Source organism: Anser brachyrhynchus (genome assembly GCF_964034855.1).
Source record: "Anser brachyrhynchus genome assembly, chromosome: Z".
NCBI classification, from domain to species: Eukaryota; Metazoa; Chordata; class Aves; order Anseriformes; family Anatidae; genus Anser; species Anser brachyrhynchus.
In genome coordinates, this window is record NC_137697.1 from 48753019 (window position 1) to 48776645 (window position 23627).

General features: G+C 48.2%; 1 protein-coding gene across 3 annotated transcripts; it reads right to left on the reverse strand.

The window, feature by feature from the left end:
- Positions 1-1410: 1410 nt before the first annotated feature.
- On the reverse strand, positions 1411-21220 carry SLC49A3 (solute carrier family 49 member 3). 3 transcript variants are annotated; one of them, XM_080574853.1, is made up of 11 exons: positions 20914-20988; positions 17754-17816; positions 14700-14858; positions 13555-13774; positions 9305-9381; positions 9050-9187; positions 8364-8480; positions 7274-7426; positions 6020-6177; positions 4878-4990; positions 1411-3395 (listed from the first exon to the last, which is right to left on the reverse strand). In XM_080574853.1, the coding sequence occupies exons 2-11, from the start codon at positions 17763-17765 to the stop codon at positions 3244-3246; spliced, it is 1299 nt and encodes a 432-aa protein (XP_080430979.1). In that variant the 5' UTR covers positions 17766-17816; positions 20914-20988; the 3' UTR covers positions 1411-3243. The 3 variants fall into 3 exon arrangements, with proteins under 3 accessions (XP_080430979.1, XP_080430978.1, XP_080430980.1); XM_080574852.1 differs by lacking the exon at positions 17754-17816 and having other exon boundaries at positions 20914-21215; XM_080574854.1 differs by lacking the exons at positions 4878-4990; positions 17754-17816 and having other exon boundaries at positions 20914-21220.
- Between the last annotated feature and the right edge of the window lie 2407 nt (positions 21221-23627).

Below are 23627 nucleotides of genomic sequence, written 5' to 3' on the forward strand. Positions count from 1 at the left end.
CCTTTGCTGATCAGATTGTTCTCATGCTCAGCTACAGCAGGTCTGGCTCTACCATCACAGCATTATAAAGGTTGTGGGTACTGCTTGTGTTACACTAGCTGAGTATGCTCATAACTGGGTTCAAGACAAGCTAATATTAGTTAAGTCCTGATTAGCACATTCAGAATTCATAGGTAAATCAGGCCTTTGCTTTGGTTACTTAGCTCCCTAGCTGTGTTATCCATCCCTGCATGGCAAGACATCGTGGAGGATGTGAGGCTCAAGGACTCTTGCAGGATGCCACTCCCAGGGAGCATGGATGAAAAGGTGCTCAGACCCTGACCCACCTAAAAATGACCTAGAAAGCTTCACACCCATGGTGGGGCAGGGGCAACCAGACGCCCACTGTAGGACATGTAGTGTGTCAGCTGCTAGATCCATTTGGCACCATCTGCAATCTGCAAACAACAGATACCCTAGAAGTTTGGGTCACACAGCAGTGGTGGTAGTGGCAAGAGGAAGGCTGAAATAGAGCTTTGGTTATTTGAAGTGGATCTGCCAAGATTTCTTCTTAGAAGGAAGCAATGCCAAAGGGACCAAGGAGGCTTTTAGCTCAGAAGAACAGCTGGGGAAAGGAACAGGGAGAGGTTGCATTTTTTATTTTTTATTTTTTATTTTATTTTATTTTATTTTATTTTATTTTATTTTATTTTATTTTATTTTTATTTTTTTCTTCTGAGCAGAAATGAGAGCAGGTCACTGTTTAAAACAGAGATAAGGCAGAATGGACCAGGTGAGGCAGAGCGAAGTTTCTACAGTTTCTCCCTGCAGGCATGCTGTGTTATGCCCTTTCTCCAGGGGAGGATGCTCTTGATTAAATCATCTCTTCTATCAAAGGAACATGTTATAGTAAACTAAATAATATCAGTAATGTCCATCACATGTTAATAAATCTGAGAGTTCTTGAAATAGGATCTCAGAGTGTGTACATGAGGGAAACTTACCCAGGCAGAAAGTACTGCAAAAGATGTTTCGGCTAGTTAATGTTTTGCCTAGCACCTTTTGGGGTGCCTTTTCCACTGAACCTCTCAAGTAATCTAGTTTTCTTCTAGGCACTGAACGTGAACGACAGCTGAGTTATGCACCCTAAAGAAAGGTGTATCACAGTATGCTGACTTCAGCTATGGTGGTAATTAGGCCAGCGTGCACCCATGCCCAGATTTTTTTTTTTCTAAAGACAAAATGTGTTATTAGCAGAACCAGTACAAACAGCTCATGGTGCAAGCTAAGTATTTGTGTGAATTACCTGGCTCCACTGTTAGCAGTACTACAGTGCCTCTACAGCACACCTTTGCCTTGTGCTGTGTAGCAGATGTGATGTACTCTTGGACCTATAAAATACTTGTTTAATATAGTGAAAAAAGATGAGTCTTTTCTTAATGTTTTCTTAATCCACCCTTTATTAAAAAACATAAGCATTTGTAAATATATAAAATTATAAAGTACCAAGTGCTTTTTGCTTCCCAGTACAGTAGGACTCAGGAGTGATGGGTAAATCTGGTGTTAATCTGTTCAGTGTATTAGGTCCAGTGCTGCAGAACTGACCAGTCAGTTTGCAAAAGATGGTTAATTTCATTCCTCTGACAGGTCCAAAGTTACTTTGTTTCACCTCAGTTTAAGACTTCCTTCCTGCTCCTCTTGACAGATATCAGTGCTTATCAGGGACATCAAGGCTGTACCTGTAGGAACTAGGAGACTCCATGGAAGGATGCAGGAAGTTATTTTATAAATAGAAAGATATCCAGTTGCTAATGGGAAGGAGAATTCAGGCATTGAGAGAGCTGCTCTTTAGTGTTTATCAGGTAAAGTGCATTCTTTGCTATGTGATTATCCCCTAACTGGACTGGAGAAAAACAGCCACTGTATTTTCAGAGGTCCAATTTGCATCAAGTTCCCTTAATCAACAAATACTGAGATCTCCTCTGCCAGCTGCATGATATGAAGCATCGCCAAGTCCCACCCATCTTATTTTTTAGCACCAAAATGTCATAGGGTAAAAAGTCCTCAGGCTGTAGATTTAGACCTCAACACCAGAGCAGGACATTGGGCTCCTATGCAAGTATTGTTGTAAAATGAAAAACAATTGTACCCGTTTCAATTCTTAGTGGAACTGAACTCCAAACAGGATCTTTTGTGTTACTAACCATCTCTTCAAACACTGAGCAACAGCTTTTGCTTGTAGAGAGAACTCCAAAGTGCTTGTTGACATTGTTTCTTACTTGGTCTTCCACCAAAACCCCCTATCATCTGCAGAAACTCGTGAAGGCGCCCTGCGTTCTCTGTGTGGTCACCTTTGCCAGGTCTTTTGCCAGCTGCTGCCACACCATTCCCCCAAAAGTGAGCTGCTTTCTCAATGTTTTTCTGTGAGAGCATGTCTTCGCTTGGTGCAGTACACAACTCTAACCATAAGGTTCATCTTCTTGTGAAAAGCTTGAGCCATTGGAATTGTTGGACAGATGGGGAAACACCAGGAGCCCAAAACAAACTTTTCCTGAATGTCTCAGCATATGGCAGGGGATCAGAAAGGGCAAGGAAGGCTGTTATGCTTAATTTCTGCTGCTCACTGATTTTTTCTTTTACAGTCAGCATGGCAGGGAGCGCTTTCCTTTTCCTGTTTCTGCGAGAGGACAAAGTGGACATTGCAACAGATTTGTGTTACAGATCATATACCTACACCTCCCTGCTGCAACAGACAGGTGCTCTAGCTCCTACCGAATAATTATTTCCACACTTAGAGTGGAAAAGTTGCTATGCAATATGGGAACCGTAGTCCTGAAAGGCAAGTTCTTCGGCAGGTTTGTGATATCAACTTTCACCTCTCCAAAAGCTTCACTCCTGATCCATGTATATGAAAATGAAAAAAAGGCTGAAATATGATGCTCCACTCTTCTGCAACATTTCTTCAGCTTGAATCATGTCAGCTAAAAAACCCTGTTACCTGTGTAGTTACCCAGTTCCCCTTTGACCTCTGGCAGCACAGCCTGTATTACAGCCCAGACTCACAAATAAATACAAGATTGGGAGAAGATCAGCGAAGGTGCCCCAGTGATTGCTGTAGCCACCCTCTTGTGAAATCCAGGGTGCTTCTTGTGCAGCAGGACCCACACACCCCAGTCTGCCAGCTGAGCACTTGCAGTCGTGGTCCCTGCCCATAGGCCTGAGTCCTTCCCTAACTGGGCCCTTGGCATGCCCCTTTCAGCCTTGTTAGGCTTCGGGAACATCTGCTGATTCTGTATCTTCTGTCCTGACCAAATCGCTGTTCGTCTCAGCATGGAGCCGCTTGTAGTCCGTGTGGAAGAAGATGACGTAGAAACAAGCCATGGCACTGCAGAGGCCAGCCAGCACCAGCACTGGAGCTGCAAATAAGATAGACTTTTAGAGGGTGAATCCACGCATCCCAAATGGTGCAGAAGTCTAGAGGTCAGTTCCCTAACAACTGCACAGCCTGGGTGATCTGTTCCCAGTGGCTACCCTGAGGACAGCGTGCAGCTCACAGTGAGGGAGCACTAGTTTGGTAAAAGCCAAACATCATCTCACATACTAAGGGCTTTAGAAGAGGATCTGAGTGAAAAGTGGAAGGCTTACAGGAGTCGTGTCCTGCACGGCCCACAGGTTGGAGGCCTTACACCAGTGCACACAGTGTGTTTGTGGGAGTGCATTTGCATGTACCTGTGTGTGTATGTGTGTGGACATTTGTGTGTTGGGGGCAGGTGAAGGACATTACAAGAAAGACTTAAAACACCTGGGCTTCATAAGAGAACAGGTCCTCACAGGTAGCTTTGTTTTGTTATCTAAAAGCAAGGTGTAGCAAAGGTTCACTAAAGATAAACTTTAACTGAAGAAAAACCCTGTGTCTTAAAAACCTTTTCTGATGAAAAAAAAAAAAAAGGAAATTTATACAATGTCTGGAAGTAGTTATGGTCTTATTCAAACAGTATCTCAAATAAACACCTCCACACGTTTCTCCACATATATGTCCCTGCATATATCAAACCACAAATGAGTAGGGATGGGTACCTAATCATAAGCTCTGATCTGATGAGGAGGAATGTTGCAGACCTTCAGACATGAAGCAGCCAAATTGCTTTTTGGGAGCAGTTACTGTGATGACTTGTTCCCTACCAGCAAGTGGAGTGGCTTCTGTGGATTTCTGCTCAGCTGAGAATTATATACAAAGGTGTTTGGCAGCCTCTGTTATGGCATGTCCCCAGAACTTGGTGTCAGTGTTATATAAATATGAACCAGCTGAGAGATCAAGACCAGAGTTTAGCCTACAGAGCAAAAAAAATTTGTGTGTTCCTGTTTCTATCAATTGCTGCCTCTTCTCCTGACCAGCTTGGAAAGGAAGGGAAATATGGAGTAAGTCAGAACAGAGCTGTACAGGCATGTTACTGACCCACGCAGCTGCGTGTGCAGATGCAAGGGAATTAACTTTCAGTCAGTGTGTCTGTGGTCTTGACCTGCCACACTGCACAGCAGCACAGGCTGTGTTACAGACAGGGTTGTGTATCCCATGACCCCAAGCTGTTCTTCCCCCTGGAGCAGCTGCTTGCGAGCTTGGTGAAGCTCAGGCCTCTGCAAAGTGGCTGTAAGAGGAACTGTAACCCACAGCCATCAGCAGCATTTTTGGCATCTTTGAAGTCTTCCCCATTTCAGCCGTTCAGGACTGTTTTAGCAGGAGCAGCAAGAGTGCACAGGCAGGTTGGAAAAGGTGGTCAAGAGATAGGCTGCAGTGGGAATCAGTCTTGCAGGCTCCCTCACAGTGAGATACGGGCAGAAGCAGGGGACATATAGGGTGCAAGCAATTGTCCAGCATCACTCCCCAGGGATGTGCTTACTTGTCCAGTCCAGGGCTCCATCCTGGTCAAGGGCGCAGGTGGAGGATGGGTCCTCAGAAACACGCACGGTGAGGGCTTGTAGCAGAATCATTAAAATCACACCTTCAATCTGGCTGTGGGGAGAAGCCAGCATGCAGTGACTGCCCCTGACCCATTCACCAGTGCTGCAGACAAGCCCAGCTTCCCCGATGTGAAGGAAGCAAGGTCCCTTTCTGGAGTGGGGTCCTTCTTGCAGAAAAAGCCATGAATGGCTGCCTCTAACCCCGGTTCTTGGTTAACTGGCCTGGGGTCGGAGGGTGGCCAAGTCAGCACACCTCCAAACACGGGGCAGGCATGGCAGGACCACTGCACGCCCACAGCGGAGGTGAGAAGTTGTTGAACTACAGCTGTCAAGGAGATGAGGCTTAGTCACTGGCCAGAGACTTGGAAATACCTCCTGCTGCAGGGGTGAGGATGGGAAAAAGACTTCAGCCTCCACCTCATTCACAGCTGTCCGGAAGCAGCAACAAAGTTCACAGCCAATGGGAGACAACAGCCCCTTAGGGAGGTGTCTAATGCTCCTCTTTGACTGGTGTTTCTTGCTGCTGCGGCTCCACCTGACACACACAAGCGGAACTGGGCCACGTTTATCATTGCTTCGGGCTCCCGTGAGTCTGGCAGTAGTCCAGTGCCAGCCCAAGGTATGTAAGCTGATCGTGGAAAGGACCATCACTGCCCCATCTGGCGTGACCGGCCACCCCGTAAGTGGTGAGCCCCATCTCCCTCAGCTGAGCACTGAGACCTCACATCTCCCTGTACTGCTGTGGGAATGAACACACAGACCCCTCCTTCTTTAAAGGTAGGCAGGGCATGGCTAAATCCTACTTTGGGGAGGGATTTAATCCAGGGAGAGACCTCCAGCTTCCTTCTTGCCTTTTCTGTACCAATTTCACACTCTTCCTTCCTTTAAAACCTACAGGGAAAGCTCATCAGCTCTGCAGCTCAGCCAGCTCCCTCCTTGCCGTGCTCGCATACATGGATAGCAGGGAGGCAGTTTGGCAGCATGGCTGGCATGATGTCCACACTCTGCTCTAGCTGCATCCACACACCCGTGTGTGTGAACCTAAGCTCAACGGTTGGCTGGATTTAACCAGCGTGCTTACCTTGCAACGAAAATCAGTCCTGTAGATGTGCCTTCTCCCACAGGGTAGGAGCACTCCACAGCCAGCTCCATGGCAATGGGGTAGATGGCAAAACCAAAGAAACCAAAGACTGAGCTGGCGATGGCCAAAGCGATGGCCTGACCTCTGAACCGAGATGCCTGTGGGCAGAATAACAGCACCAAGGTCTCAGTGTCAACATTGCTGCACAGAATGTCTCTGAACCCATAACCCGCAGGAAGTCCCAAGTGCTCTCTGTCCACTAATACCACATCTCTTCTTCCTCCGACCCCCTAGTCAACCAATAGCTACACAATGGAGATTTAGCTGTCAAACTTTAGCAAGGAGAGAGACTGGATCAGCAGAATTATCTGAAAAATGTGGATGTAATTATGATACTGTGACTTGATTTCCTGGACAGTAACTTATGAAGAGTGCACTCAATTACCAAGAGGGCACCTCCAGAACCACATGAAACACACACTTCTGTCCTGATGAAAGCTAACATTTCAGAAGTGGCATTTGCAGTGGGTTACACATGAGAATTCATTGGGTTACTACAGCTCAGTATAAACTGAAAACTATTCTTTATCATGTCAGACTCATGTTTGTAATATCGGAGTACTACCAACAAAAAACCAAAACCAACAGACAAAAACACCTGAAACATCCACAAAAGCTGGTGATCAGTTTAGTGTCAAAAACAGCCTCATCCCTAGCTCTTGTGGAAAAAGCATGGCCTTGTCCCAGAGCTAGTGAAGTCAAGGGTGTAAATCGTGCAGCCACTGTGCTGCTACCTCCTTCTTTAACTATGTTTTAAATTACCACATACAAACACCAGGTGTCTCTCCTGGCACAGCTCCAGAGGCCTGACTGGAGCTAGTAAAGGCAAGGAAAACTGTGTGTCTGGAATCCAAATTCATTGATGGGTGGTTTTCATTTTACTATCCGGAACTAGTAGTTAACCCGTAAGGGATGAGGGTGAAGCAGGGAAATGGAGGAGAAGTAAGGAAGACGTGATCCAGTGTAAAGGAGTAAATTGCACCAATTTATATCCTGAAGCAGTCTGTCTGAGGCTCCACAGTTTGTGAAATGTTTTTTCTGTAAAAAAATCCTATCCCGGGTGGATTATCCCAAAGTAGAACATGTAACTTAATAAATGCTATTAAGTCAAATCACCCTGTTTTGAGTTGATGGTTTATTAGATGGCAACAGAAGTAAGCCCACAGGTATGGTGCAATGCAAGTGAGAACTCACCACTGCGAACACGATGCTGGCAAGCGCGCTCAGACAGAAACAGATCTTGGTGGACTCTATAAAATTCCTCGTCCGGTCAACATACAGTCCTAGCAGGAAGGCTCCCAACAAACCAAAGACTGTGAACAGTGCACCATTCAGGCCGGCAAATACCTGGAGGGCAGAAAAACAAGCAGCCAAGAAAAGAGAGTGGTTAGGAAGAGGTTTTAATGTCACTGACCCATCTGCCTGCTGCTAGTATATCACTTTCTGTGGTAGGGCAAGTTTCCCCCGAAGGACTATGAGTAGCAAATAACTGGGCCCCGAATCACACGCTTGTGGACAACTGGGTCACAGCACCACGGTCTCAATGGACATCAAATCTTGGTACGCCTGAGAAGGAAGGCTGCGTGCAGAGCAGGTGTATAGACGTGCAGACCTATCAGCTGGAGAGTTAAGAGGACCTCCAGGAGAGTACAAGCAGCAGGACTGAAGGGGAAATGCAGGAACCGAAACAGCCCCTTGCTACTGCACAGAGACAACAGGAAGAATCTCACCTGTGCATGCCCTGTGCTCAGCTGTAAAAGCTGCACCTGGCCAGAGTCCAGGAAAGGATGGGGAAACAGAGCTGTTGCAGCACCTGTGACTTCCTACTGCCTTGGCTTCGTGTAAGACTGTCCAAAGAAAAAAGGAAATTGCACCAGCCTGCCTTCCATGTCCTGCTCACTCCAGGGCCCATCGGAGCCTCCATCCCCCTTTGGGAAAGATGTCAGAAGGCTGCTTAGACATCAGTGCTCTGGAGTGCTTAAGAAAAAATGGAACACTTTTTTTTTCCTAAATAGTGTTTAGGGAGAAAAAGCTTTTCATTTGCAAATGGGAGCCTGGCCAGAGGCAGTAATAGAAACACAAATCATCCATTACACTGAAAGATTGCCTGTGCTATGCATTAATGTACTGCTTAACCTATGTTAAATAATACAAGCAAATAAGATATGAGAAACTGCATCATATTAATTTTGTCTTCATTTTGTTCTAAGTCGCTTATTGGGAAAATTATCTTGATTCTATCACAGATGCTGTGGACAGTGGGGATGAAAGGAGGAAGACTCACATTTGAATAACCCTTTTCACAAAGGATTTGTTCTAGTAGAGCCGAAAAGCAGGTAAACATCCCAATTCCTCCTCCAAAGCATACTGCCAGGATGATGTACGGCTTGTTTCTCAGGAGCTAGAGAAAAAAGTTAACATATTTAAACAAGCAAAGAGGGAAGAAAGGCCAGGCTGTGACAAATAGACTTGAGGATCTGAGGCTCTGACCCCTCAAAAACATTGAGGGCAACCCTGTGAGCACTAAGGAACTTTGGCTCTCTCCTGTCAGTTCAGCCAGCAGACAAGTAAAAGCAGAGACCATATAGGAAGAAGGGATCTCTTCAGTGTCCCAAATTCTTTCTTTGCTTTGCCACGTGCTGTCCTACCCATTACCGCATCCGTTACCACCTCAGAAGGCTCAGGTTGTGTGGTCCTCTTGGATGAGTTCAGATGTGCCTGTTAGCCAGCTGAACAGCAGCCATCCAGAGGCTGAACGGTCAGGTAACGTCTCTCACAGCTTTGCTGTGAGCAGCTTCCACTCCCTGAGGAAGGAAGGGAACCTGGTCTCCTTCAGGAGGCTTTCTGTGCCAGGTTTGGTGGAGAGCAATTCAGAGTCTGCTTTGTCAGCAGATTCCGCAGCGCGTCCCTGTCTGGCAGGGCTGCATCCCTCACTTCAGCACTGTTTTCTCTCTGTGCTGCAGCACTTACCATTTTGAGCCCTGTGAGGAATGGCTGAGAGGTGGAGTTGGTGGCACTGGCCGAAGGAGGTGTCGGTGGAACTTTCTCGTGAATCCCCACAGTTGCTAGAGCACAGGCTGTTAGCGCTGGGATGGCATAAACACCCAGCTACACAACACAAAGCAAAGACATGTTACCAGTCTTTCCAGCTCCACTGCTTCCAAATATAAAAACAAGCTGGACCCCAATCAGCCCAGCTGGCTGATTAAGCCAGTTTTCATTTACCATTAATGGGATGTGCTTTCCTTCAGGAACTAGTATAGGTGACAGCACGTTTGCTATGAGAATACCCAAGGGATTGGCTGAAAGAAAATAAAAGAAAAATATGTTATTCATGCAAGCAGTCATAATCACCTGTCAATCCCTACTACCAAGTCAGCATCAGAGTTGCAGTATGTAGCAGAGCAACAAGCATGGACAGACCAAGGTATATATATGGAGAAACCAGGAGGTCTCACTGTTGCCACATCTGTTCCCCCACCCTTAGGAAGTCCATTATATAAACCCATTTTCCTACAACACCTAACTCGTGTAACAGGAACCTGGTTTTCATTTATGAATTATGTTGTCTTCATCCTTGTAAGGCTGTTCCAGTAAACGCTAATCAGAGGGGACAAAATGAGGATGGCCAATCCACGTCATCTGTCCTGATGTTATACAGCAGCAGTAACAAATAGAGATGCTCTCCACAGGCAATCTTAGACTCCTACCTGAATCTGGAGCTAGAAGAGTATGCATCCTAGCACTGGCTGGGACATTTCTGAATGCAGTGTGATGCCCTCATGTGTCACCTCCTCAGCCTTCCTCCAAGTTTAATGTCTCCTGCCTATTTCACTGCCACCATGGTTTCCCCATTCTCCTCACACATTCCTGCAATATGATTATCCATTGTCACTGCTATCCAGCCTTAAAACAGAAAGACTAATCTTTCACAGTAAGCAGAAAAACAGCATCCTATAAGCACTTGCAGTTCAGGAGAAAGAGCCAAGTCACAGCTGGTCCATCTTAACCTTCCCCCGCAAGTAGAGCGAGTATACCAATAAAGTAGTAGGCATCAAGGAGAGTTGCCTGGCCACCCTTCTGCGCTTGATGTGTTTGTGAATTTCATTCTCAAAAGTAACAAACATGCCATGATCTGGTAGCTCTGAGAACATATGGACATTTAGTTCAGAAAAAAAAAAATCAGCAAAACATCCCTTTTAAAACAAAGAGAACCCTTGCTATTGCCGGGCTGTGCATTGCATTTTGAGAAGACTGGCCATCCAGTGCACAGCGTGTGTCCTGTGTACACCTTCCACCAGTCCTCAGCAGGAGGGTATTAATGATGTGCAGGACAGCCCAGAGCTCAAACACTGTAAATGAAGGACTGTGCTGAATTACATCAATGCAGAACAAAATTCCATTGTGTGTGGAACAAAAGTAGTTCTTCCAAAGGCAAAAGTGCACACAGAATCACCAAAACAAATAATCAATGAGGTTGGCAGGTGCCTCTTAAGATCATCTAGTCCAATCCCTCCTGCTTAGACCAGGATCAGCTACAGCCAGTTGCCCAAGACGATGTTCAGATGGCTTCTAAATATCCACGAGAGAGACTCTGCAGCCTCTCTGGGCGGCCTGTGCCTGTGCAGACTATCCTAAGAGGTGCCTTAGAGCCTCCTCTGTTCCGTGGTTCTGTTGAGGCATCATTAACACTGCCATAGCACGCAACAGTCACAGCACTTCTGCTCTACATTTGGGAAAGTACCAGTTCATGTAACGTGACCTGGGTGAAATGTTATCTGCTCCAAACTAACATTAAGCGGACACAGTTAAACAACAGTTTCCAAGGAAGTGGATTTAAACGTCTGCGTTTCGGTAAAATAAATGTGGGCATTGTAGGGGACTGGCTATAAGTATGATCATGTGTATGACCATGAGCTATCTGCACAGTGAAGCAGAAGATCTGAGGGAGGGGGGGGAGACGGAAATGTGAGCATTGAGCTAAATTTGAAAAGACTAAGTGAGCCTACCCAAGTCATTACAGGGTTTCCGCCTTCTCCTCCTGGGAAGGGAAACGATACAGGCCTAGACTGAGAAAGAACGGAAAGGAGATCACTGGAGCTAATCAACAGTAGATAATGGTGCAGGAGTTTTGCCTGGATTAGCTTGGACTGCTCCACTGTGTGACTGTGTGTTTTGTGGACAGCGATGCTGGTGCAGTAAGACTGAACAGAGTGCAGAAAATGAGATGCTGACAGACCACGGAAAGCAAAGAATCCAGCAGATGAAGCAGAGACCACTTCAGTGGACTCAGCCAAGTCTTTCTTCGTGCATGGAAGAATTTCTCACCATCTTCACAGGGACCCATTCTTGGCCTGGTTCTGCTTCTGTGTGAGTAAGTCTCTACAAGTGATAGGACGACTGAGTGTGGTAAATATCAATGAGCACAGATGAGTCACAGTGATCTCAGCTGCTCAGCTGGATCCTGTCTGCAGGGTCTGTTTTCATCTGCATGCAAACACAGCGAATCCTACTCAGAGGTACTAACAGAAGCTGTGGGGATACTGGCAGGGCCAGTTTCTGTGTGCAACACTAAGTGCTGCTTTGGCATTAACACAGGAAACAGGGAGTGATAAACTGGAGCGAGCTGAGAGAAAAAGCTGATGTGAGCAACAGGCAGACGTGGAGATATGTGGGAAGAGGAAGAGGGAAACGTGCCTGTGAAGTGATTGCATTGGAGCAGTTCAGCCTTTCTAGACAAAGGAGAGATGAGGTGACTGTCCATAACTACTTGCCAAACAGGTGCAACGAGACTCAGTGGCTGGGGGATAAGGAGCATCAAGATGAGAAGTAACATGTAGGCATTTGCCAGTGAGGTAATTAACCACTGAAGTAAACAACTGGGCTGTGGCTGATGCTCCTTCTAGGCAATATTCAAACTTTTTAAAAATGAAATCCTGATTTTGTACAGTAATGGGTGTAACCAGAAACCATTAATGGATGCTTGCTAAACAACAATATGCAAGCATTGCAGCAGATAATAATAACAGCCCTTTCAGTCCTCACGCTGGTATCTCAACATGCCACAGATTGAACAGCTTCAGATCTTGGGTATCTGCTGTCCCTTGCTCTTCAGATGTATTTGTTCTCATAGTTAAATCCATTTATTCTTGTAGGGGCTAAGGTCACTGTGTCAGTGAAATACTATTTGGCTGCTCTGGCTGCTCTCACTTTTAAAAAAAAAAAAAAGTTTTCTGGAGGCTGTGATCCTTCACACTGTGAAGGATGGCAGTGCCCAGTGGTCCCCACCAGCGACTTCTGTACTCCTCTGATAGTAACTGTATCGCACCCCACTGACAACAGAGATCCTTCTCCAGCAGGGAAGGTGAAGATCTACTTCAGCCCTAGGGGAAGAAGGTGAGCTATCAGGTGCACCCTACTCTAGGGAAGGCAGTACAAAAAGGAATTGCTTTGTTCTGACATCACCAATCCATTCTTGCTAAATAATAGCACCCATGCTCTGCGTTTGCACCAGCACACCAACATTGGAAAGCCGTATAGCTGTCCTCCTACACTAGCTTTTTCCTCTGACTTATCCCTTCCCACACAAATCCAAGGCAGTGTGGAGGCAAGTACAGGTGGAGCTCTCCTGTACGTGCAGGTAACGTGAGATTTGCCAGCTGGAGTCAGTGGGCCAGCCTAGATTCTGGGGCACCTTGCAAGTCCTTGGAGAGAGAAGCTGGGGAAAATGTCACACAGAGGGAGGAAAGAGGTCTATCAAGTGCAGTTCTCTCTATCTAGCAGGAAACAAGCAACCAGGAGAGGGATGGGATCAGAGCAAGCATACCTGGTGCCTCCTCTCCAGTTTCCCAGCTTCCAGGCACTTTACCTCAGGGACTTCACAAGCAAGAATTGGTTTGTGTGGGTAGTCCTGCTGCATTTAGAACACTCAATGTGTTTGCATGGCCAGCTGAGTATGTTTAATGCAGGTATGCATGTATCATTTGGAATACAAGCTCAGCCTTGCTACTGGAAGAACTGGTAGATAAAATGGATGCTGCAGCCTCACCTCTACCTGGTTACAGAATTTGACAACTGTGATCACAAGCATCACTTGCAAATTGGAGACTTGCTCTACAAGTTCCAGAGATAAGACCACTACAAAGACATTATATTTAATAACACTGAAGGCTGTCCTCAATCACAATGATATTTGGGCAAAGACGGTTGCCTTGTTAGGGGAGAGGGTCCCTTTGCATCTCCATGTGGTTAAAGCCCACTTCTTGCTCCCCAGTGTGGAAATGCCTGTCTGTCTTATGAGGCCTCGAAGCCACGGGTTTAATTGCACATGTTTACAACACTTATGCAGAGCTGTATTTGCAAGGCAAAAAAGCTGTGGTACAGAGGGTTTCCTCTGCCTTCTGTTTCTGAAAGGCAAACAAATGTTATCAAGTTCTGCAAGGCAGCAATAATATTACTCTGCAGCTGTCACTTACACATTGATGAGATCATGTTTGCTGTTGCTCTCTGGTGGTCCGGGAACCATAGCGCTGCCAGCTTTGTCGGCGAAAAGATGACAAGGGGCTGAGCCAGTGCGCAGAGGCACTGACCAACAAACAGGTACCAGTAATTCTGGGAGCCCAAGCTCATGAACTTCATGACACTGAACATCCGGATGATGCTACCCGTCATGTTCAGCCACGCACTCAGGATCACCTGCAGCAAGCAGAAATAGCCAGGAGTTGTGTGCTGCAGCCTAAAGGACAGAACTTAACGCAACAGGACAGCATAAACAAGTCTCAGATGCACTACAGGAGACACTGGGTTGTTAATAGCTGCTGCACAGAAAGTTGCCTGCAGACTGTCCCCATCCCTCTGGCTCACTGCAGGATGCCCCTGACCCAACAGTAACCTCTTTACCAGTCCCCTTAAGGAGCAAGAAGGCTGTCCTGCTCTACACCATCATGTAGCTTGTGCAAGACAGTAGGTACCATCGTGGAATTGAGGAGAAGTCCAAAGTTCACTACTTTCACTCTGTTTTCAAGTTTGCACCATCACCCATGTATGTTGTTGTGACAATTCAAAGACCGTGGAAATAAGTCAGGCAGTATACAGGTCCTGCTAGAGTGCTAGTGTCTCAGTGCCACAACCCCAGCATCTCTGCTTTTGGGAAGGCTGTGCTGAGATCCCAAGTTGGCTTTGCACTGAGCAAGCTGTAAGATGACAAGGGTCTCTTGCTTGCTTGCACCCTGCCCTGCTACTCTTTAAAATGGCCTCGCAAAATAGTTGTGTTAACAGTCTTCACTAGCAAACCTTGCCTGACTCCAGCAAGCTCTTCACAGAGTCAGCTCACACCGTCTGTCCCTGTCAGTTGGCTAAGACAACAAAAACCGAAGCAGAAAAAGGCAAGTAGGGATGCAACATTACTCTGACTTTTCCTACAGCTCCCCCCCCCTCAGAGGTGGTGACAGCTATTACTGAAATAGAACGAAGCTTTCAACACACCCATCCTCTGCTGCACTTGGCAAGACTCCCATTCACAGTACACATGCTAGTGCTTTGTGCAGCTAAATCCACGGGGATGTCACCACTTCTGTCTCCGGGTGAAAAACCCTCAGGGTAACAGAACAGTTCAACTCACGGCGCATCTGAGCCCCACGCTGTCGAGAACCCATGTTGCCACCAGACCAAATGGGATCGAGATGAGCAGGTACACTATTGAGAGCCAGTTGACCATCTCCAGGGAAATGTGGAAGTAGGCAGCTGTCTTGTCAGCCACAGGAGCAAAGGTCAGCCACAGCTGCAGAAGAGAGGACAAAGGTAGGTATGCATGAACACCTTTACCAGAACAGATTTTCAGCATCCCCTCAAAATAATTACATCATGAAGAGGCTGACTGTCTTAGTCTCTCCTTGAAATTCGGATGTTAAGGCTAGTAATTAAAACTCAGACCTTCAGTGTTTGCATGCTGGTAGTATTTTGGCACTGACCCCATCATTATCTTGACCCTGAGCTCCTCATCCATTTCACTTTCTCATCCCCAATTCTCCTGCCTTGCTGCTGGAAGCTGGCTGAAGTGGAGGTCCGTACCTTTTTCTCTCCTCAGGCTGAACACATTGGCCCCCGACACACATACTTACCTGATGTAAACTACAAGCAATCCCCCTGCATTAGCATTAACAAAACAGAGGCTAACTTCTCCTCTCTGCAACTTGCAGCCTCTTAAACTCAGCCTAGCATTATTGGCTGTTATCAAGCTCTGGATGTGTCCCTGTAAGAACATATTTGCTATTTGTCAGCCAAGAGGTTCACCCTTGCCACACGGAGTATTTTGTTTCATGCTGTCCTACACACACTCAATGGCTGGGAGAGGACCTAGAAATTTGCATACATATCAGAACATATGACAGGGAAACACAAAAGGTACATTAATAACGATGCAACTGATCCTTCCAGTGCCTTATCTGAAAATATTCCCCTACACCCTGTTTTAGTCGCACTGGTTTCACAAAATTACTGTCTGCTCCTGGTTTCTTCTGGGAATGATAAGGCCTGCTTTGATCCTGAAATCAGTCCTGAGGTCATGCCCACAAGAAAGAAGTAAGAGTACCATCCCAGATGTACAGATACTTCTGTGCATCCTTTGCTAAGATCCCCTCTTTGGTGCTCTACAAAAAGACTGGCCTAACCTAAAAATGGGTTTCAATGATGTGGACATAAGCTACTCCACTGTTAGGTGATGATCATGCAGGTGATGAATACCTGAGATGATAAAGTCTGTAGAAACATGAATAAAAACCTTCAGCTTTCCTAGAAAATAACTCCAGCCCACTGCCTCTTTTCAGGTACCCCTCTCTGCCATCACAAGCTTCCCCTTCACTGCCTGCATTGTGCAGACACGAGATGCGTGTTAATGCATAACTGAAAGGGCTTGGGTAACCTCATAGGGGGGTGAGACCCAACACCCTGCTACTGGTTTTCTCCAGTGCTCCTATTGACTTCTTACATGCCAGAGACCATGAAAGCTACCAGATTAAATGGAAACAGAATGGGAGGTGGCCTCTTCTTCCTTCCTGGCATCACTCTGTGAGAGTAGCCACAAGCAAATCACTGATCTTCTAAGCTCTTCTGCTAGCAGGGATGTCATAAGTAAATGCCAGTGGCAGAGAAGCTGTGCATGTGTTACCAGTGGCCTAGCACAGACTCCCAGCATCAGCCTTTTCTGCAGCTCTCCAGTGAGCTGAGATGCCAGATCTGCGTTCAACACAACGCTCACATCGCAGCACTGGCCTCAGACACAGCTTTCTGTGATCAGCCAAGGCTCTTGCTGGGAGCGGGTTCAGCGTTTACTCACATTCCACAATTAGGTGGATGAAGATCGTGAGTGAGGAAAGAAATTGCACCCCAATGATTTCAGCACACAGCTGGCTGCCTGGGTATATCTATGCCCCATCAAAAGAAGAAGAAGACAGAAATATTTTCCACCCATGGTATCTTTATATTCACAATTACAGGAGAGCCCCCTTCACACCTCCTTTGGCGATGGAGTATGTGGGATCACCATAGAAAGCAAGTGCACTGAAACTCAAGCTATCTGACCGATACTGACGCTGGAGGGGGCCTGTCTCCACTTTCAGCTCTCCCTCCCTTTGCTTTGACTTTCTTTTAGCTGGCATTTTGATTTTTCTTCTCCCGCATCTCCTGCTATGGGGCTGCCTGCTCACTGCAGGCCTGCTTGGGCACTCCTATGCTTTTAATTTACAGCTGTTCTCATTCTGTCTAAGCTTCTTTGCTGCTCTCTCTCCCTCGTAAACTCTCAACTGATTCTAAGAAATTGATCCAGCCCTCTTCCTCGCCCAAACCCTCTAGCTTTTCTCCTGCTCTCATGCCCTTTCCACCTCCACCTTCCCCAGGTTCTGTTCCTCTGTCCCACCGCCTTTACTTTTTTCACTCCCACACGAACCGCCCAGGGTCCATCTCACATGCAGGACCCAACTCCCCTCCACCCGTCCCAAAGGTGCCAAGCATCTGCCCTCCCTCCCACTGCAGCAGCACCTCCACTCCTGCCTGGAACGGCAGCAAGGTGAGGGCAGGACAGACAGACTCACTTCGGTAAGCAACAGCTGTGAGCTGCACAGGGAAACATAAACACAGCCCTAGGATTTCCAGAGCTCAGGGAGCACTCAGGGTTGGTGTTGACGCATCACACACATAGCCAGGCACAACCCCACCAGAAGGTGTAGGAAAACGTTAGTTTTCATGAAACGCAAGCTGTTTACCAACGTCTACCCCCCTCGCCAATAAATCAGGATTTTAAATGTGACAAGCAATACGATTTGTAGAACGGCAAGCACATGCAACCAGGCAGGGTGGAAGGTAGGCCACTTTGTCAGGCTAATGGCCGGCATGGCGTGGCCGTGCCCCTGTAACACCTTTTCTGCGCAGCTTGAAAAGGAGGAGCCAAGGGGATGGCTTACATGAAATGGGACCTTCTGCTTTATGACAGGCACAGCTCAGCAACCCTCAGCCAGGCGCTGCCTGCAGCAGCTGTCCCAGCCTCAGCGTGCTCTCTCCCACGCACCAGGATCACAGCACCGTGGCTGTTCTGAAGCTGATGCTGCATGTCCCTCTGAGGCATGCAGGATTCCTCCTCTCCTGAGACCAAGCCACGAAGCTCCTACACCAGGTTCCTCACCTTCAAGCTCATTGGTCACCAAAACGGATGCAAAGACTGGAAGCAAAGAGCCCCCGCAGCTGCCTAGGAAGGAAGGACAGAGGTGAGACCTCCAGATGGGTCAGATCCCCACGTGGATCTCAGTTTTAGCCTCTTACAGCTCTTGGGAAGACTGGCAGGACACAAGGGCCAGGTGGTGGCAGCTGTGTGCGCATGCGTATCTACAAGGGCACTGCTGGGCCGGACAGGTGCGGGTGAGGAGCGTGTGCACCCTGCCCTGGAGCACGCCGTCTCCACTCGTGGGGCTCTCCTTCCTCTCCCAAGTACACCAAGTGGTGGTGTAAGTCCTCCAGGCAGGTGAGTCAGGAACCGTCTAGCCATGTGTGAGCCAGCTCCAGCCCTCGGCTCTCCTCCTCCTCTCCAGCGTGCTCATGCTGACAGGCACAGAACAAGGCAGGAAACACTCTCGCTTTCATTTCTCTGTGCTTTTCCCTGTCCCCAGCATTAAGGCAAGAAGCAGTTCCTCCTGCGAAGCACAGTTTCCACCCTTTGAGCTCAGTAGTAAGGAGGCAAAGAGGAAGAAGGTGTTGCTGAAGCAGTCCACTGCTAGAGCAGCTGTCAGCACTCCCTGACTACTACAGGGAGTAGTTTACCTACATTAAGAACCTACATTAGAACCTACATTAAGGCTTCAAGTTAAAAAAGCCACACACTGAAAACCACAGCATCAGTTTCACAAATCTGGAGAGCAACCACAGGCACAGTTAGGTCACCCCTCAACTGAAGTGGTGGCAAAAGACGTCTGGGGAGCAATCATCTAAGCTTAGCTTAGCGATGGTCAGAAGAACCTCTTGGCCCAGGACTTCAGGCAGGAAGTGAACATGGTAGACAGTGCCTACTTATGGACTTTTTAAGATCTTTTCAGCTAGCAATTTCCAGAATAGCAGGATTTAGGAAATGAGAACCAAACTTCAGCAAGATAGTAGCCACTTTGTAAAAATCAGAGACAGAGGCTTTTAAACCCAGGTCAGTAACAGAGACGGAAGAAAGAGACCATTTACCTTTGGTGTGAAAGCCCTCCTTATGCCTTATCTACCCTGCTATGTTCCCCGCTTAAAGAAAGGATTTCACATGATGATGCAGAGCAGGAGGAAGCAGTTCCTCTCTCAGCACCACATGATCTGCCCCGGCTTTGCCCAACCACAATCCTAGCACAGAATGAACAAAGAACCATTTCTTTCTCATCCTGCCCTTGCTGCATGACTGAGCGTGCTTTCCTGCTGACAAGTTTGCTCCTACATTGTGTTCATGATACTGACAACAGCCTCTCTCTCTCAGGATTGTCTGCTGTCTGTCACTTCCAGTGACATCGAAGGCCACTAATAGAAAGCTGCATGCGTGCATGGGTAAGAGTGAAGAATACACAGCATCGTCCTGGGAGCTTGGTCCACCCCACAAGGTGACCTGTTCTCTCCAAGTAAGACAACTCGTAAGTCACGCATCCTCACCACAGGCATTTTGCAGACAGACCGACACAGGTATACATAGGACAAAGTACTGCATGCAACATCTGGACAGGAATTAAGGACTCATCTTAACTTCCATGGCAATTTTCACACCGCAGAACTGGTAAATTAATCTTTCCATCTGGAACTTTTAAACAGAAACCAACCACGTGACTGTCATGTCGTTTCAACCACTCCCTCCATTTTCATGTGACTTTCGTCTGGAATCTTTAGGAGAAACATTAGCATCAGGATATGTTTGGTAACAACTTTTTATGTCAGCATGCTTGTAATTCCAGACCTGCCGCGGCTTAGAAACAGCATTGCTACCCTAGGGTATTTACTGAGCACACAATTTCGAAGTGGTCAAGTTCTGGCTCAAGTTGCTACAGTGGCAAAATAATGCAGTGGAGAGTTTGAAGTTGGCAAGAGACCAAGCAGAAAGACAACTGCAGGATCATTCGGGGCTACAAAGTTTTCAGCAATTTGACCCATGTCAGGGCGACAGACATCAAAAGCTCCACTTCAAGTACCTCTCCAAGTTCACTACTAGTGTTTAGCAAAGTGCAAGTCTGCCAAGGCGGCCTGGAAAGCTTTGTGCAGCGCCCTTCACCCATGATGCCACTATCCACACTGAGTAGGGTCAGACACCTAACCTAACAGCGGTGCCTTCCTGTTACATCGTGTTCTTGTGCTGTGCTGACTGAGCTGCAAGAAACAGTGCTTCTCATCGCTTTTCTGCAGGACACCTTTTTACACTATCAAAGGATATGAGCTTCCCTATGTGAGGGTATCTTCGCTTTTTTGGTGTTTCAGTATATTACTTGATTCTCACTGTATTTTTCTTGTTTCTCTGCTCTGGCACTCTTGCATCACGGACGACCTACTCTTCCTTCCCAGCATTTAAGTGTTTGCAGGTTGCAATGCTCAATATCGTGGCTGCCAGACAGCCTGCGTTCGTGGCATAGTAATCCTCAGGCGCATGAATAATTCTGCACTGGCCTGATAATTACCAGCAACGTCTTCAATGGCTTGGTGAGCAGCGATTTGGACTTCCAATTTGTTTAAGGGGAAATGAGCAACGATTTGGAAGGGGGAAACTTCATGCACCTACCTCAGTAACTACTGAACTTGGTTTTAACCGGCTCAGCGGGCGAGGTGTGCTTTGGCATCCCTTTCTTTGATGTTTTTCAGAACTGAGCACCCGTGTGTGACCAGAAGTCCCCGCGGCAGTGTTGTTTAGCACAGAAACACTCCTGCATGTGCCGCAAACCCCAGCAAGGACACCTCCTAGCTCCTTTCCCTGCCCGGGGAACTCCTCCGGCGCAGGCCAGCAGCACAGGGACGCCATCTCCTGCTCCTTGCCCTCACCCCCGTGCCCACCCGAGGGCCACAACCGCTCTCCGCAGCAACCCCCCCCCTGCCCTCCCGACCCCGTTTATCTCCGTCCCGGCCCTGCTCGCCTTCCTGCTGCCTTCCAGACCCACCCCGCACTCCCTCCGGCCCCAAACCTCGGGCAGGGCCACAAGCCTGCCGCCCAAACCCCGCAGCCTGCCCCTTCCCTCCCTGCCCCAGCACCCCGGGGCGGCGCTGCCGGCCCCCCTCAGCCACCAGCAGCCGCCGGGGCCGCCCCGCTCCGCGGCTGGGGTCGGCGGTGCCGCCGGCCCGGGGCTCACCATGGCGTTGGAGCAGTTGAGCAGGCACACCACCGCCAGCAGGAACCACCGCCGCCGGTACGCCTTGAAGCGGGACAGCCGCGACAGGCCGCGCTCCGGCAGCAGGCCGGACGCCTCGTCCTGCTCCATCGCGGCTGACAGCGGATCGGGTCGGGTCGGAGGGGATCGGATCGGGTCGGGTCGGGTCGGGTCGGGTCGGCTCGGATCGCCTCAGCACGGCCCGGCCCGGCCCCGCCCCGCTGTGAGCCCTCCCCGGGGCGGGCACGGGGCGGGAGGCCGCCCCCGGCCCCGCGTGGGGTGCTCCTCCCCTGCTTGTCGGAGAAAAATAAGGAGAGCTGACACGTTCAGCCCGGTTCTGCATTAGGGTCGGCCTCTTCTCGCAGGTGACCAGTGATAGGACCAGAGGGAGTGGCCTCAGGTTGCGCCAGGGGAGGTTCAGGTTGGAAATTTGGAGACATTTCTTCTCAGAAAGAGCAGTCAGGCACTGGGACGGGTTGCCCAGGGAGGTGGTGGAGTCACCGTCCCTGGGGATGTTCAAGGAAAGGTTGGACGTGGTGCTTAGGGACATGGTTTAGTGGGTGACATTGGTGGTAGAGGGGTGGTTGGACCAGGTGATCTTGGAGGTCTCTTCCAACCTTAATGGTTCTGCAATTCTGTGATTTTTGACATCAAGATCGCATGATGCACGGCTTTCTACCTGCAGTAGGGTCCAGGAGTGAGTTGTAGCAGGACAGTGGAGGAGATACTGTCTGAAAGAGCTTTGTCACCTTGGGTTCAGTCACCAGAAAGTATGCGTCAAGAGAGGCCACAGAAAGGGAAATATACAACTGCAGCAGGAGAGAACTGCTTTGCTGTTTGGGCCAGAATAGTCAGATGGATCTGCGTAAATATCTTATTAAATATCACTTATATCTGGGGGGAATCTCGGTATTTTTTCCCTCTCCTTTTCCTAGATGTATCACACCTGTTCTTACGTCTAAATTCAACCTGGTAGGCAATTCAAGCTGGTAGGCAGCCATTCCCAAACTTTCTTTGCTTACTTTGTGTTCTTTTCTGTATGTACCCTAAGGCTCTGGGGATGCAGGAGAGCTCAGAGCAGCTCTGTGCAACTTCGTTCCTCTGCTCTGCACCACAACTCCCATCAACAGGGCACTACTGGTTACTAAACAGCAAGGACGGTGGTAGGATTAGCATTGAGGAACTGCCCCACCTGCCCTGCATCTCCTCTTTCTTTCTTGGTGCTCGGCTTCTGCCTGCACATCTCCATAAGTCTCCTGCCCAGTGCCACCCACTCTTCCCCACACCCCAGCACACCCCACAGGTACCCCCTCACCATCCTGGCTTTTGTTTTCAGGAACAGGCAGCTTGACCATATGTCACAGGTCCTTCCCAGTTTGGTGGTTTCTTGTTTTGTAGGTACTCGCACTGAGTCATCTTTGGTCTCTGATGTGTAAGCACATCTGATATCTGCCGAACAGACCCAACTACATAATTTGTGCACAGAACAGTTTCTGCTAGAAAAAAAAAAAAAAAAAAAAAAAAACTCATTTTCAGTCAGTGGGAGAGACACTGAGGCAGTTGGTATGTGAAAGAAGGTTTTCCACAACAGGGTAGTTAAAGTCTCTGAATCTTAGTTGTGAAATGGGCGTGGAATGATTTGGGAGAGGACTGGGAGAGGATTGTGCATCCAAAGCAGTTTTCCAGTACTGATCACTCAGGATGGGAATTGCAGGGTAATTCAGCTTTGAAGAGAGCACAGGAGGTCTCTAGTCCGACCTCCTGTTCAAAGCGAAGATAGCAATGAGGTCAGAACAGGTTGCTCAGGGCTTGGTCTGGTCCTGGAAGCCCCTGAGGACAGGCACTACACAACCTCTCTGGGCAATCTCATTCTACTGCTGGACTGTCCTCATGAGGAAGAAGTTTCCCTTCCTATGCAGTCTGAACTACTCTTGTTTCAACTTGTTTGCCTTGTCTTCTACCACGTAACACTGCAGGGAGCCCAACCCCATCATGATGATCCTCCCTGTAGGTTTGGGAAGGCTGATTACATCCACCAAATCCTTTTTTCCCAGGCTGAATAAGCCACATTCCTTCAGCCCTTCAGGCAACTTCACCAGTCTCTTGCCATCTTCGTGGCCCTCTGTTGGACTCGCTTCAGTTTATCAATGTCTTTCTTTTACTGGGGGATCCAGAACTGAACACAGTACACAACCTAGTAAGTACCGACTAGAAGAAAATAATCCCTTCCCTCAACCTACTAGCTGTGATCTTCTTCACACACAATCCAGGATGCTCTTGGCCTTCTCTGTTGCCAGGGCACACTGCAGCCTCCTGTCTACCGGGCATGTCCTGAGGGGTCTTACCAAGGCCCTTCAGTACATTTACAGCAGAAGTACTCCCCATCCAACCAGTCTATAGCCTGTAAAACTGCAAAAGGTTCTTCCTGCCCTGGTGTGGGGCTTTACGATTGTTCTTGTGAAATTTCATTGTCTACTTTCTCTAGCTGGTTGAGGTCCCTTTGAATAGTAGTCCTGTCCTCACGTGTATTGAATGTTCTCCCTACTTTGGTGTCACCAGCCAACATGACAAGCAGTACTCCCTTGCATCCCCCAGGTCAGTTATGAATGAGCTAAACAGGACGGGTCCTGGGACAGATGCCTTCAGATACAGGACAACCCACTAAGCATGACCCTCTGACCCAATCCATCCAGTAC